Source organism: Gouania willdenowi, chromosome 12, assembly GCF_900634775.1.
Source record: "Gouania willdenowi chromosome 12, fGouWil2.1, whole genome shotgun sequence".
Taxonomy (NCBI): Eukaryota; Metazoa; Chordata; class Actinopteri; order Blenniiformes; family Gobiesocidae; genus Gouania; species Gouania willdenowi.
In genome coordinates, this window is record NC_041055.1 from 1,006,485 (window position 1) to 1,021,304 (window position 14,820).

At 40.3% G+C, this 14,820-nt stretch overlaps 1 protein-coding gene across 1 annotated transcript in view; it reads right to left on the reverse strand.

The window, feature by feature from the left end:
* Nucleotides 1-6: 6 nt before the first annotated feature.
* The window catches only part of LOC114473587 (zinc finger SWIM domain-containing protein 6-like), a 36,799-nt gene continuing 21,985 nt past the window's right edge, over nt 7-14,820 (reverse strand). The window contains exons 3-14 of the mRNA XM_028463312.1: nt 14,550-14,698; nt 12,616-12,766; nt 11,622-11,801; nt 8,633-8,809; nt 8,413-8,559; nt 7,616-7,756; nt 6,331-6,591; nt 3,524-3,659; nt 2,137-2,294; nt 1,898-2,061; nt 1,730-1,811; nt 7-1,565 (exon numbers count right to left, since the gene is read on the reverse strand). Of these exons, the coding sequence (XP_028319113.1) occupies nt 703-1,565; nt 1,730-1,811; nt 1,898-2,061; nt 2,137-2,294; nt 3,524-3,659; nt 6,331-6,591; nt 7,616-7,756; nt 8,413-8,559; nt 8,633-8,809; nt 11,622-11,801; nt 12,616-12,766; nt 14,550-14,698 (2,609 nt within the window). The 3' untranslated portion in view covers nt 7-702. The remainder of the gene's footprint in view (nt 1,566-1,729; nt 1,812-1,897; nt 2,062-2,136; nt 2,295-3,523; nt 3,660-6,330; nt 6,592-7,615; nt 7,757-8,412; nt 8,560-8,632; nt 8,810-11,621; nt 11,802-12,615; nt 12,767-14,549; nt 14,699-14,820) is intronic.

The window sequence follows — 14,820 nt, forward strand, 5'->3', positions numbered from 1 at the left end:
AACATGGTCACCAGTTCAGCTGTAACACTATCAGTCACTCAGTGCTATCTAAGGAACCAGTTACATAATACTATGGTCACCAGTATAACCGTAACACTAACAGTCAGTACCATCTGTGAGATAATCACAGGATAACATGATCACCAGTCCAGCCGTGACACCAGCTGATGTAATAAACTTTTTAGGCCGGGCTACCGGACTCAAAACGCCCTCACTTTGTTGTTGTTGTGTACGCTAGTTAAAATCACTACTGTGAAATGTGGTAGTAATAATCTATGGATGTGTACGCATCGACGCGTGGAGCCTGGTTTTTGATTTGGGGTCCAGAAAAAAACAAAACCAAATTGATTTCTCATTTATTTGAGTCAAATATTACGACGGTTCGTGGTCTGGTTTTGTGATTACATTTCTTCCTTTTCCCTCAGAATAAATTCACAAAGGTAATTTTCAAAGTGTTAAGGCCTTTTTGTGAACATGATCGTTAACTTTATAATAAATAATCTTTGTTATGTTCAATAAAAGAACAAGCATTAAAATAAACAGGAGCCTTACTTTTATATTTAAGTTTGGAAGTGAAAATCAAAGGCTGATTTTAATGAGTGACCTCAGTTTGAAGAGTTAGGCCCCGCCCATGTGACCCAATTCCTCTCCGTTTGCTCACTTCAAGTCAGAGAGGATTCCATAGGTTGGTCATGTGACATGTCAGCCAAACCTCTCCCTCACCAGCATCATCAGCTTCTTCTTTCCTTTGTAGATCTGCTTCAAGTTGTCGATGAACTGCGTGAACTGGGCGTGCCCGTCCTGTGCCATCAGGAACGTCTCGCGCGCCTTCCCCAGGAAGTCGATGAACTCGCTGTAGTGTCGCGGGCTGATGTGCGTGAGGCGCGAGTGCGTGGTATTGATGTAGGCCCCGATGGTGGCATCCAACAGCTGCCTGAGTGGAGCTTTGTCCAACAACGTTGGCTTCCCAGAGTTCCTGCGGTTGTGCGCGGCCACCATGGGGGGCGTGGCCAGCGTGCAGCGCCGCAGGATGTCCGACAGCACGGTGGCACACTTCACGCTCTTCACCACCAGGGGGATGACGGCAGCCAGCTCACCCTTGCCCAGCGATTGGCTGAGAGCACAGGCCCACAGCACGTCATTGATGGCGGGGTGCGTGTCCTGGTTGTAGCTCAGGTTCAGGTGCGTCATGGCTAACGTCGCTAGCTTGTACGCCCTCACTGGGAAGCCGCGGTGCTCCATGTAGCGTGCGATGGTGAACAGCTGCGTGTAGCTCATGTTGGTGGCGGCGGCATCCAGAACGATCTGGTACGCCGTCTCAAAGGCCACGTGGTCCTTCTCGCAGAGCGTCAGGGCGGACAGCGCACAGTTCTGAGGGTCCTTCATCGCGCACTGCAGCGCTAGCGTACGGGCAGAGGTTGCCAGGTTCTCCTGCTGGTGGCGGTCTAGGTGCAGCCGGACGATGGTAGTGTTGGACATGACGGTATTCGCCACCACGCTGGTCGCCTCCGTCGGAGTGAAGAGAGTAAACCAGCTCTGCATGATGCTGTCCAACGCAAACACACCTGAGAACATGAGAACATGCCTGGTTTTAATACCTCTCGTATTAAAGATGATACCTGACCAATGCGGACCATATAACCAGACAACGATCAGAAAGACTCACACACTGAACCAGTAGGAACATCTGATAAAGGAACATGATACCTGGAGAAAAATAAAAACGTACCGACTTCAGTGGCACAGGTCACCAACCAGCGAACCATCTCCCTCCGTCTCCAGTTGAGCGTGGACAGAGTCATTCTCATCACCTGAGGAGAGGCAGGGTCACAGGGTCAGCTGGGGTGTGTGTGTGTGTGTGTGTGTGTGTGTGTGTGTGTGTGTGTGTGTGTGTCACCTGAAGACCCAGCTCCAGGGAGACTTTGAGCAGGGTGAGGTCAGGCAGGCTGTCCATCAGAGTGGAGATTTTAAAGGCGTCCTGAGCCAGTTTGAAGATGTGGGCGGAGGAGTGGATGTTCTTCTGGATGGACTCCAGCACCGTCTGGAGCTTACCAGCATCTCCTGGTGACATGTGATCAAACACCATGGTTACTGGTTCATTTCTGTGTGTGTGTGTGTGTGTGTGTGTGTGTGTACCTTTAGCAGCAGTCAGCATGGTGGAGGCCAGCTCACACTGTTGTGTCTCTATGTGGCTCAGTGTGAACCAGCGAGGGAAGCGGTTTGGCATCACAGACACCATGTGGTGGGGCCGAGACAGATCACTGCCCCCTATTGACGACTCCAGGACAGGAAGTCTGAGTACAAACAGCCTCAGCATTAGCAACTGCTGCTTTAAAAAACAGCCTCAGCATTAGCAACTGCTGCTTTAAAAAACAGCCTCAGCATTAGCAACCGCTGCTTTAAAAAACAGCCTCAGCATTAGCAACCGCTGCTTTAAAAAACAGCCTCAGCATTAGCAACCGCTGCTTTAAAAAACAGCCTCAGCATTAGCAACCGCTGCTTTAAAAAACAGCCTCAGCATTAGCAACCGCTGCTTTATGAGTTGCAAACATTTCTCCAGTACACACCACTCATTCAAACACTCACACAGCCAACCTGAGTGAATGCGTCTCCTGCATTATACTGCGTCATATGCAGGGCGCACATGAGTGACGTCACGGGACGTCATGTGACTTTCCGTTTTCCGTACAGAATTATTTTATTTTTGTCTTTTGGGGAATTTTGAGTCTTTAGTAAATATATTATTGTTGTTAGTTCTTTTTGTAATTTTCCAAAATTAATTATCTTGTGATCTGGTTTCTGTGTGTAGAGAGACTGTTGGTTTTCTTGGGGGAGGGGCTTTATGCTATATAAGAGGCCTCTAGCACTACAGGAGTGGTGTGTGTGAGTACATGGCAGATACCAACTCCAGGAAAAAGACTGAGAAAGCTGTAAATATTGTACAAAGATCTATACGTGGAGCTGGTGTCGGCAAATCCATTTTTTGCACTTTTTGGGCGGACCTGGACAATAAAGTCACCCAACACGAGTCTGACTAAGTCATATCATTTTTTGGATGTCAAACCCACTATAGACTGGTTTGTTAAAACCAGTTTTATTTGAAACTGTTTCATTAAAAACTGTTTTGATAGAAACTGGTTTATTATAGGAACAGCAGATCTGTCAGATGTGCTTCAAACTTTCTTTTATGACAAATCAGAAATTCCAACAGACCTTGAATGCAACACTAGAGTATAAAAGTGTCTTCTTTAAGAAAAACAGTCACTTTAGCCTGCCTGATGTTAAATGTTTTGATTTGTTTCATTATAAAAAATACCAGTTTTCTGTATGACAGATATGACACAAAATGTCTATTATTACCTTATCAACGCAAATACACTTTAGCTTAGTTGATATTTTATGTCAGGTAACTTTTTAAGAACGTTTTGAAACCACCTCTAATTTAAGAAATATGTTAAAATGCATTTAATAATGTGAAGCAGTCGTGAAATATGATTTTAAGGTATTTCAGGAGGATACCCACCTCATGGCTCTCAGTGCAGTTTGGTACGCCAGGTCAGCGTGGTGAGGTAGCAGAGACGTGAACAGATACTTGGCAAACGTGTGCATGGGGACGCTTTCTCTGTAGAGGATCTCCCCCAGAGCGCTGTAAGGACCAGCTGCAGGACACAGAGCAGGACAGCACACCTTTAGGACCTGTAGTTCTGATATGAAGGGATACCCCACATCTGGGGATTGGGCTTCTGGTGAGAATTTGCAGCAACTTTTGGGCATTATCACTTCAGAATTCAGTAAAAAAAAACAAGTATGGTTTGACAAAAACAAGTCATTATTAAATCTGAGCAAAACAAATTAGAAACTGTAAAACAAATATTCAGGTATCAAAATCTATCTGTGATAAATAATGACAAGTCTCACATAAAACACGTCCAAATCAAAACACATTCTGATCACACTCCACTATGTCTACTGTTCACTAGTCTTACTGTACTTACATTAGTGTTCAGAGGTTTAGGGAAACACTCACAGAGCCATGACAATAATCCAACATGTTGGTTTGGTAGAACACACAAATTCCTCATTCCTAAAGAATAAAACTCTAAAATTCTGTGACCTTGTAGAATTTAAAACTGCACAGATTTTACACAAAGTAAGAAATAATCTATTTCCATAAATATCCAAAACATGTTCTTTGAAATGGGATTTAAATTAAGAAGAAAGTTACATTTAAAGATTTTAAGTCAGTGCTTCCCATATCGTGTTGGGTCGTGACCCCATTTTTTTAAATCCTTTTTAATCGTGTTTGTGATATAATGTTCAGAGTGGCACCAGCTCAGATAGTTTTTACTAGATTCATATTCTAGGAAGTGAAAGTATAGAATGCAGTTGATTGAGATTGTGTGGTGTTTTAATTTGAAAAAGTATAATCTAAAAAAATTACAAAAATGTAATTATAATCAGCAATTCTTTTTAAATCAATTACTAGACATTTCAGGCAACCCTATTTGAATTCCGGGTGACCCCACATGGGGTCACGCCCCCAAGGTTGAAAAACACTGTTTTAAAAGTTCTAACAACATTGAAATGTTTATTTGTGGAATAAATCTATGGAAGAGAATGAGTGTGGAACTAAAACACTTAAACATAATTCAGTTTAAAAACTAGTAAAATGAGGAATGAAGAGAGGCTTCACTGATCACCAGGGTTTTGGTTTAGTTTGAGCATTACTCATTATGTATGATCATACATGGGTAATTAACTGTATTGTTAGTTGCATTTAAAAAGACAAATTAGGTAGTGAATAAAGGATTAGGATTAAATAAGTTCACACTTCTTCCTGTTGCTTTTCACACAAGTTTAAATGTTTAAAGGGGCAGTATTATAAAAAGTTCTGTTTCTTCTCTCCCTTGTTATTCCACATTTTGTAAAAAGTCAGCTCCGAACGGGACAGTTGGATTTTTCTCGCGTTGTGATGTCATAATGTGGAAATTCCTCCTCCTGACAATCCTGGCTCCTCCTACCCTATAAGAATGTGAGCTCCTCCCTCTCAGACTACCTGACAGTTAAAACAAACACTGTGGTTTAATATAGAATACAGTATATATTATACTTTATTGTCATATATGTAAATGTCACTCCCTGAGGAGCCGTGGGCAGCAACGGTGTAGCACCAAGAGAGCAGTTCCATTTTTAATAGCCGTTATACCGCCTTGTTTCGCCTTTGACATGATCGGACATGTTTGTGACTAAATATGATGCAGCGGTTGGACACAACAGTGGACTATCACCTTGTATGTTATAAATAGTGGAGGTGATGACAAGAAAGTGTCGTAGCAGCTTCGGTGAGTGTTTGAAGCAGCTGATTCAGCCGCACACACAACCTGAAACAGCATTTGTCAGACTCACAATAACAACAGCCTCTTAAATATCCGTGTTTTACTGTAATTTACAGTTTTTTGGCTGAAAACAATAACAAGAGTGTGTAGATGGTGATCAGCTGTTGTGTGGAGTCAGAGTCTATAGACACGCCCACTAATGAATATGCATAAGCAGGCTCCAAAACAACCTGTTTTTAGAACTGCTCAGAAAGTCACTTTATCATCCACTCTGCAGAGAAGGTCATCGGCTGCAATCTGCCCTCCCTCCAGGACCTGTACGCCTACAGGATTTTGAGGCGTGCAGGAAAGATTGTGGCCGACCCCTCCCACCCCGGTCATAAACTGTTTCAATCTCTCCCTTCTGGAAGAAGGTTTAGGTCCATCAGGACCAGAACCTCCAGACACAAAAACAGCTTCTTTCCCTCTGCCACCATCCACATGAACACACCCCAAGTCACCCATTGAACTATATATATATATATATATATATATATATATATATATTTATCCTTTATTCTCTATCTATCCTTTATTTATCCCTCATCCTTTATATTTATCATTATTATTATTATTGTTGCTGGGTTGTTCTTGTTTTTTTTTTTTGTTTTTTTTTGTTTTGTGCACCAACTACCAAGACAAATTCCTTGTACTGTCTTTAAAACTGTACATGGCCATTAAAACATTTCTGATTCTGATTCTGATTTACAAAGGCTAAAACTCTGGAAAACAGGTGAGTTTCGGAAAATAAACCTCAAATACTATTAGAACAAATGGAGATGTGTGAAAAAAAAACAAAATACTGGACCTTTAAGTCTATTTCTAAAAATGAATCATTTTTTATTATTTTTTTTAACTATTGTCCTGTTATCATTTTACATGTTTGAAATAAGGACACCCATCCGTCAGGCCTTAAACCCTTAGTTTAGAATAGTTTGATCTGTTAGTGGCTTACCCTCCAGCAGGAAGAGCGTTTGCTTCCTGAACACCTTGACCAGCGTGTCGTCTAAGCGAACCTCCTGTAGTTTGGCCAGCAGCTGCTCTTCATTACGACAAACTTTCTCCTGAGCGTAGAGGCCGTCAGGCATCGCCCTCTGCTGCCCCAGGCCCATCAGAGCCGTCTCCACCGCCAGAGACACCAACGACTCCCCCTCCTCCAGGAAGAGACGCAGAGGAACACCAGGACCATCTGACCGACGTCCGGACCCCAGAGCACCTGAGATAGAGAGAGATGAGTGAGTACTGATGGTCTCCTCCACCCTCTCTGTGCTGTGCTCTCCCTCCTGAGGACCAGGTTGTCTTCATTTAATTATGTGATGAAAATCCTCAGGAGAGCTTCACTGAAAACACAATCTTTACCCAAATCAACCATGACGTGCATGATGGACAGACTGGAGAGTGTAAATTGTACTATACACAAAATAAAAAAATATGTATTAAAAAAATGCACAAAATGACAAAAAATATAAATAAAATGACAAATAAAAAAGGACTAAAAAATATTGACGTTTTTGTGAAGGAAAAATAAGCAGAAATTTAAAGTTGTGAGTTGTGGAGTAAGAAATATTGTAAGTCACTAATTGGTCAATTGGTGACTTGAATTATCGCTGATTTTCTCAAAATTTGCACTGGTGCTCACATGCACGAGCACCAGTGCTCCAATAGCAGACCACAGCTCATTGCTTGTATTATGTAGAAACTACATCATCTCATTCAGCAGCAAGTAAACACTAAACTTTACCATTATATATGTTAAAAAACAAAACTAAAATCTCAGTTTTAACGCTTTGAGTGTGGGCTCGTGCACGCAAGGGGTTGAGAACGAGCAGGTAGAAGTTATTACAGGTTTACAGCTGCTACAGATGATGGATTTTCCTTGTTCCTTTCTCAGAACACATAATATCTTCATTTCTGTTTAGACATAAAGACAATTTCAATCAAAAACTTTAAAAAGGGTATCTGGAGAAAATTACCTACCCTAGCTTTAATCGATTAATTAATTGACCGATAATTAATTATGAAAATAATCGTCAGTTGCAGCTCTAAACATTACTGAAAGGCCCATTGTGTAATGGTAGAGTTCTAATAAATCTGTCAATCTGGAGGGAGGGGGAAATCTATAAGTTATGTTGGTAATTTACAAAAACGCAGATTTGACAAAAAACTAAAATAAAGGAAGAATATGAGTGTTTAACGTTGAGTGTGTGTCACATTATTAAAACAGTGTAAGGCGTTAGTACCTGAGCAGTCTAGAGCAGCCCCCTCCTCAAAGCCCCTCCTTGTCTCCATCAGCGTGCTGAACAACGTGCCGATGGGGTCCAGGGGGTGTCCCACCCAGCCCTCCATGTTGGTGATGGATGTGAGTCCTCGATGTAACAACTCTAAACCACACACGTACAACTTTAATCACAGGGGGCGGGGCCACAAACATGTGACTGTATCTGATCTGAGGGTCACATGACCAACATTCATATCAGCATTAGAATAACGACCAATCAGAGCATTAACAGTATTAAGTTTGTGTAGCTATTGTGTGCGTTTACTTTGTGGGTCGCACAAATGTAACACTTTTATTATACAAGGGCGTGTGTTTAGGAGAGGGATGAAGAAAGTTTAATTCAGTAGAATTTACAAATGTCTAAAAGCAGAGTGAGACAGTAACTTAAAAATAGAAAATTAAAAACATGCTGTCTTTTTGTTTTCATTTTATGTTTCATCATTATGGATGTTGTTTATTTTATTTTATTTTCCCTGTATGATGTGAGTTATGTTCAACATGTTCCTTACAAATAATAACATTTATTGTAAAAAAAAAAAAAGAAAAAAGAAAAGATGTTTTCCTTCATCAAGGAATATTTTTGGTTTTGTGTATTTTTATTGTTGTTTTGTGTGTTTTAATTGTTTCGTGTGCTCTTATTGTTGTGTTTTGTGTGCTTTAATTATTGATTTGTGTGCATTTATTGTTGTTTTGGTATTTTTGTACGTGCTTTGTGTACTTCTCTTCTTGTGCGTGCGTGTGTGTGTGTGTCAAACAGACCTTTTTTGTGTGCCCTGTAGAGCTCCAGCTGCGTGTGCTGCAGAGCTCTCATTGTGTTGACGATAGCCACGGCCAACCGTAGCGCCTCCCTGGGGTAGCCGTGTGACCTCAGGGCGTCGACCCGGGCGCACGCCGTGGGCACGTGCTCTACAGGAGGGACACGAGGACACATCAGCTCTCTATCCCTCAGCGGGAGGTCTTTCCTTAACGCTGCTCTCACCGCGCCACAGAGGCCAGCCTCGGGCGTCGAACAGGGCGCTGTCCACGTCGTCATGGTAACAGTAGTGGGTGTAATGGTCTCCAGTGATGATGCGCTGTAGGTGAGGGTCCCGCCAGTGCAGGTCGCACGCTTCGATAGCTCGAGTGAAAACGGTGCGGTGAGGATGACTCAGCAGATCTGTGACACAGTGTGTGAAGGTGAGAGAAATGACCAGACCAGGGCTGGGGTCAATTACAATTGAAATCGCATAATTGATAATTAATTCAAATGATGGCGTAATTATAATTGTAATTTAAAAAATCTGTTGCTGTCGTAATTGTAATTAAATTGTAATTGAGTTTACATAGTTTATTTTGTCATTGTAATTGTCATGAAAATTCTATAGAAATTGTCAATTTTAATTTAACACAAAACTGGGAACCATGTTACAGTTCAATATACATACTGTATGTAGTTAATCATTAAAATATGTTTCATAGCAAGCTTTCCCACATTTGATCATTTATTTATTTATTTTCTAGTGGTATCCTGACAAAAAAGGCTCAGACGCTCACACTAAAAATATTAAAACTTATATTTTCATTGATTATGAAGCCTAAGAAGATAACCAGTAGATAGGAAATAAATACCATGATATATATTAGTGTATTTTACAGCTGATTTAGGACCCGTTAGCATTAGAGATGCTAACAGAAAGCTAACACAAGAGGAAGGTTAAAATGATAAATAGACATGATTTATATAGTTTTATCACCACTGAAACAGTCTCAAAGCTTTACATATCAGCTCATTCACCAGTGGGACAGGACTGACATGCAAGGCACTAGTCGACCACTGGGAGCAACTTAGGGTTCAGTGTCTTGCCCAAGGACACTTCGACACATAGTCAGGTACTGGGATCGAACCCCCAACCTCTCGATCAGAAGACGACCCACTACCACCTGAGCCACGGTCGCCCCAAAAGGTTAACTTTTATTAGGTTATTTATTTCAGGCTCAGTAATTGTGATTAATTGTAATTGAACTTTAGTAATTGAGAATTGAATTGTAATTTATTTTCTGAGGATAAAAACATTACTGTAATTTAATTGTAATTGGAAAAAATGCTGATAACTGTAATCGTAATTGAATTGTCTTTAAATTTGTAAAGCGTCTGAGTTTTTTAAAAGCACTTATAAATAAAATGAATTATTTTTATTATGATTGTAATTGGGTGAAAATGTAATGGTTACTGAAAAATGACAAGTGACAGATAATACATCAATTCCTGCAAGATGTTCACCTTAAATTTCCTTGATTCTTTGACCAATTTTTATTTAATTTGGGGACATTGTGTGGAATAATCTGATAAAATCATGTGATAAACACGGGTAGTGAGCCCCGAGAATGTTGTCGAGTTTCATTGAATTAGTTGGAAATGTACACAATGATTCATGGTTTCTCTTCTATTCTAGAGAGAAGAAAATTAACAATATATAATATATATATAATGTTTATTTTAAGTTAAAAATGACAATCACACTGAATATTACCAATAACTCAGAAAATGACAACAAAAACACACAGAATAAGAGAAAAGTACACTGAATAATAAAAAGAACTGACAAACAAGAACAAAATACACAAAATGATGATAGAAATGATCTTGATTAGAACATGAACTGAAAATACTGTACAAAGGTCAGTGTTTGTCCCACATCAGGAGACAATAAATACTGTTTCATTTATTTATAAAATTAGATTCTGTATTAGATTGTGTGTTAACACATTTATTCTATCATTATGATCAATACATGTTTCTTCACAGAATTCTGAGCAAAATGTAGTCGTCGAACATAACTTGGATTTAAAAGTTAGAGAAAGTGGAACTAGAGTCAAAAAAGTTTGAGAACCATTGTTCTACAGGGCCAAATTTGGCCCCCAGGCCTTGAGTTTGACACCAATGATCTATCTCATCCCACAGCAAAATATAAATGACTAAATAATTCAGTCATCGCTCGTTCAGTCCCTTTAAATTAATTCATTCAATTCATATTTGCAGGGGTTCGCAGTTTCTCCCACGCCTATATCACATGACATGAGTCATTTTTAAATAAAATAAAATAAAATCCTGGAATTTCTCACAAACAATCCCACTTTTTTCCTTTTTTTGAGCTGCAGGATTTTATTTTGTTTGTTGGAAACGAGCAGCTGTGATTGGACGAAGGGAAGAGGAAATAAGAAGGAGGGAGGAACGATTAAAGAGAGAGAACACTTAATAACAGTGTTCACACAGCAGCAGAGGAAGAAGAAATAAATAAAAGTAAAAGGGGAAAAAAAGAAAAGGAGAAGGAAGAGGAGAAAAACAGGAATAAAAGGAAGATGAGGAAGAAGGGGAGGATGAGGAAAAGAAAGAAAAAGAATAAAAGGAAAAGGAAAGGGATGAGGAGGTGAAAAAGAGAAGGAAATGAAAAGAGGAGGAAGTAGAAAGAGAAACAAGCAGAGGAGGAGGATGAGGAAAAGGAAGAAAAAGAATAGCAGGATCAAGGAAAGGAAGGAGAAAAGGAAGAGAAGGAGGAAGAAATAAGTCAGAGGAAGTAAAAGAAAAAAGAGGAAAAGAAAAGGAGAGAATGGAAGGAAGAGAAAAACAGGAGTAAAAGGAAAATGAAGTGGAAGAAAAAGAGGAGTAAAAGGAAGTGGAGAAGAAGGAGGAAAATGAGGAGGAAGTAGAGGAGAATTGAAAGGTGAAGTAAAAGAAATGAAGGAAGAGAAGGAGGAACAGGAAGAAGAAGGGGAGGCTGAGGAAAAGGAAGAAAAATAATAAAAGAAAGGGAAGAGGAGGAGGAAGGGGATGTGGAAAAGAAAAGGAAATGAAAAGAGGAGGAAGTAGAAAGAGGAACAAGCAGAGGAAGAGGAACAGGAGGAAGAGGTGAGAAAAGGGGAGGAAGAGGAAGTATAGGAAAGAAGGATGATGAAGCAGAAACGATGTGATGAGGGGCTCGTCCTCTCACCTTGGTTGCCGGGGGCGACCTGAGGGAGCACGTTGGTCAAGTTGGTGAGGTCGTTGCCATGGTTACCCTCCTCCAGGGGACACACGTCCACGCTGCTCCAGCGACGCAGCAGCTTCAGCCACAGAGACTTCTGCTCTGGTTTACAGTGAGGGTTCAGCACAATGCACGTCCACAGGGCGCCTAGACGCACACACACGCACAGCACACACAACATGCACACAGCCACACACGCACAGTGCACGCAAAATACGCACACGCAGCGAAGCACAGCACAAATGCACAACGCACGCACAACACACGCACGCACATCACATGAACGCACAACATACGTACCCAGCCAAGCACAGCACAACATGCACACAGCCACACACGCACACAGCCACACACGCACACAGCCACACACGCACACAGCCACACATGCACACGCAGCGAAGCACAGCACACATGCACATTGCACGCACAATGCACGCACAACACACGCACAACACACGCACCCAGCCAAGCACAGCACGCACAATGCACAATGCGCACACATCACACACACCCACAATGCACACACATACATCACATGTGCACACATCACACACATGCACAACGCATGCACGCACACACACACAGTCACAAGAGGAAGAAGGGAAGGGAAATAATGACAACACAAGATTACAATCATGAGTTTCACTTTAAAAACGTTCTGTTCATAAAACAAGATATTTGGACGACACTGAGCCACTCTTCACTATGTGTGCATGTGTAAATGTGTGTGTGTGTGTGTGTGCGTACCCAGTTCGTCCCACAGCTGTCTGTATATGTGTGTGATAATGTGTATATGTGTGTGTGTGTGTGTGTGTGTGTTTGTACCCAGTTCATCCCACAGCTGTCTGTATATGTGTGTGATAATGTGTATATGTGTGTGTGTGTGTGCGTACCCAGTTCGTCCCACAGCTGTCTGTATATGTGTGTGATAATGTGTGTGTGTGTGTGTGTGTGCGCGTACCCAGTTCGTCCCACAGCTGTCTGTACTTGTCAGTCATGTCCGTCCCCTGATGCCTCCACAGAGCCAGTCGAGGGTCTCCCATGAACTGCTCAGTGATGAGCGTTAACATCCTGGCACCGTTAGAGTCTCTCATCCTCAGCATCTCTCTCACCTGTGACCACACAACGCCCACCGTCAAACTCTTCAACAACATCTGGTCACCTTCTGTTGTCATATTACACATTTCTGAAGGTTTTTGTGTGTGTGTGCTGTTAGTTTGTGTGTTTTTGTAGTTAATTTATTTATTTCATTGTCGTTTTGGACGCTTTTCATTTTACAGTTTTGCAGGTTTGTTTGTTTTTTAGAATTCTTTCATTTTTCTGTATTTTTGTTGAACAATCATATGAAGTTTACAGAGGGTGGCATACGACACAATCACACAAATAAAATAATAAAGTAAATAGATGACTGTGGTCCTTAATAAATCTAGAAAAACAGAATAAATAATATATTTCTTCCTTTGAGCCTCAAATCACCGTATTTCCATGTAATTATCAAAAATAATATAATTAAATAAAAGAAAAAGAAAAGTGTACAGAGTTTTAAATATCAACATACATACAAAAAAGTTATACAGTTATACAAATACAAATTAAACGTAGATGGATTTAGAGAAATTTCTTAGACAACCAAAGCATCTTTTTTCTGCTTTGCAACTAAAACCTTTTATTTTCATACTTAAAAGTTAAAAAATATACATTTCTTGGGGGGGTGGGGGGATTATGGGGGTAATAAACAGTTTTGTATGTTTTGATGTTTTTGGGTATTATTGTTATGGTTTTGTGCGTTGTTGAAGTCACTTTTTAAGTTATGATGTTTGTTTGTAGGTTTTGGGAATTTTTTGTGCAATTTCATTGTTTTGTGCGTTTTGTGTTTTTGTTTTGAATGTCAACTTGTAGAGCTGGGCAATATAAACCAAAACTCTCAATATTTTTCCTCAAAATCTCAATACATGATATGAATCTGGATATTTTTATCTCTATTCTCTAACTGTAAGTCTGAGCAGAAAGACAATTCTGGCTTAAATTTGCAGATGAAAAATGCCACACAGTCATTTATTAACAAACAGCTGATCAATATGTTCCACTTTTGGCTTTTTCTCCTCTAAGGGACAGCACGTGTGAGTGAGTTCTGTAGTGTGGCTTGTTTAGAAGAAGGTCTGGGTTAGAACACACTCAGTGATCATCTAACTGAACTTTTCATGTTGTTCTGAGAAGTAACAAAAACAGTGATTCCTAAAACAAACAACATGAGGTAGAAAAGTGGTGGAAACGGTTTAAAACTGCCTAAAATGTCTTAAAAGTGAAAAAATGTGCAGAAAAGTCATTGAAATGTGATGTTAAAGTGTTAGAAATGGGAGTAATGTAGTAAAAATGTATTAAAAGGAGCAAAAAAAGTGATCAAAACAGGTTAAAATATGGCAAGTTTGGTGAAGTTGTGAAAAAATTGTAAAAAATAAGCAAAAAATAGCCTCAAATTGGTAAAAAATATTCTTTGTTTCAAGGAGTATTTTAATACAAAATAAGCTATAGAATATGTATCTCAGAAATATGTAAAAATAGTAAAGAAGGATACTGTTTAACTGTACTCCTTGAATAATATCAAATACTTGTAAAATGTGATTGTATAAACAAAAACGTAAACACAAAATTTAGATTTTCTATATCGCTAAAATAGGAAACTCCAGATATCTTGAATCACGATATGTTGCCCAGCCTTATCAACTTGTGTAATTTTGGATGTTTTTCTTCTCATTATGTGTGTTTTTGTGTTGTTAATGAGGACCAATGAGGATGCAGCTTACTACAGTGTGCCGCCTCATTGGCTGTCACTCTAACTTGTTTTGTACGTATGTGACACATACATGTAATAGGTTAATAACTGTAATAATTCACCTTGCTGAACAGGAGGTTGAGCTGCTTCCCTGTGCCGTGGTATCCGCCCTGAGACAGGAAGAGTTTCACCTGCTCCTGGACCTGTTCCTCGTCCAGATGCCAACAGTTCTCATCGTCCACGCTGGCCCCCGCCGTGGGGTCCGGGGCCCCTGCACCAACATTAAACACATTAAAGAATTCATAGGATGCTCAGAAATGCTTTCACTGTGAATATCAATCCATCAGTGCAATGATCAGAGTTTAAAGACTGATCAATAAACTACACAATGTC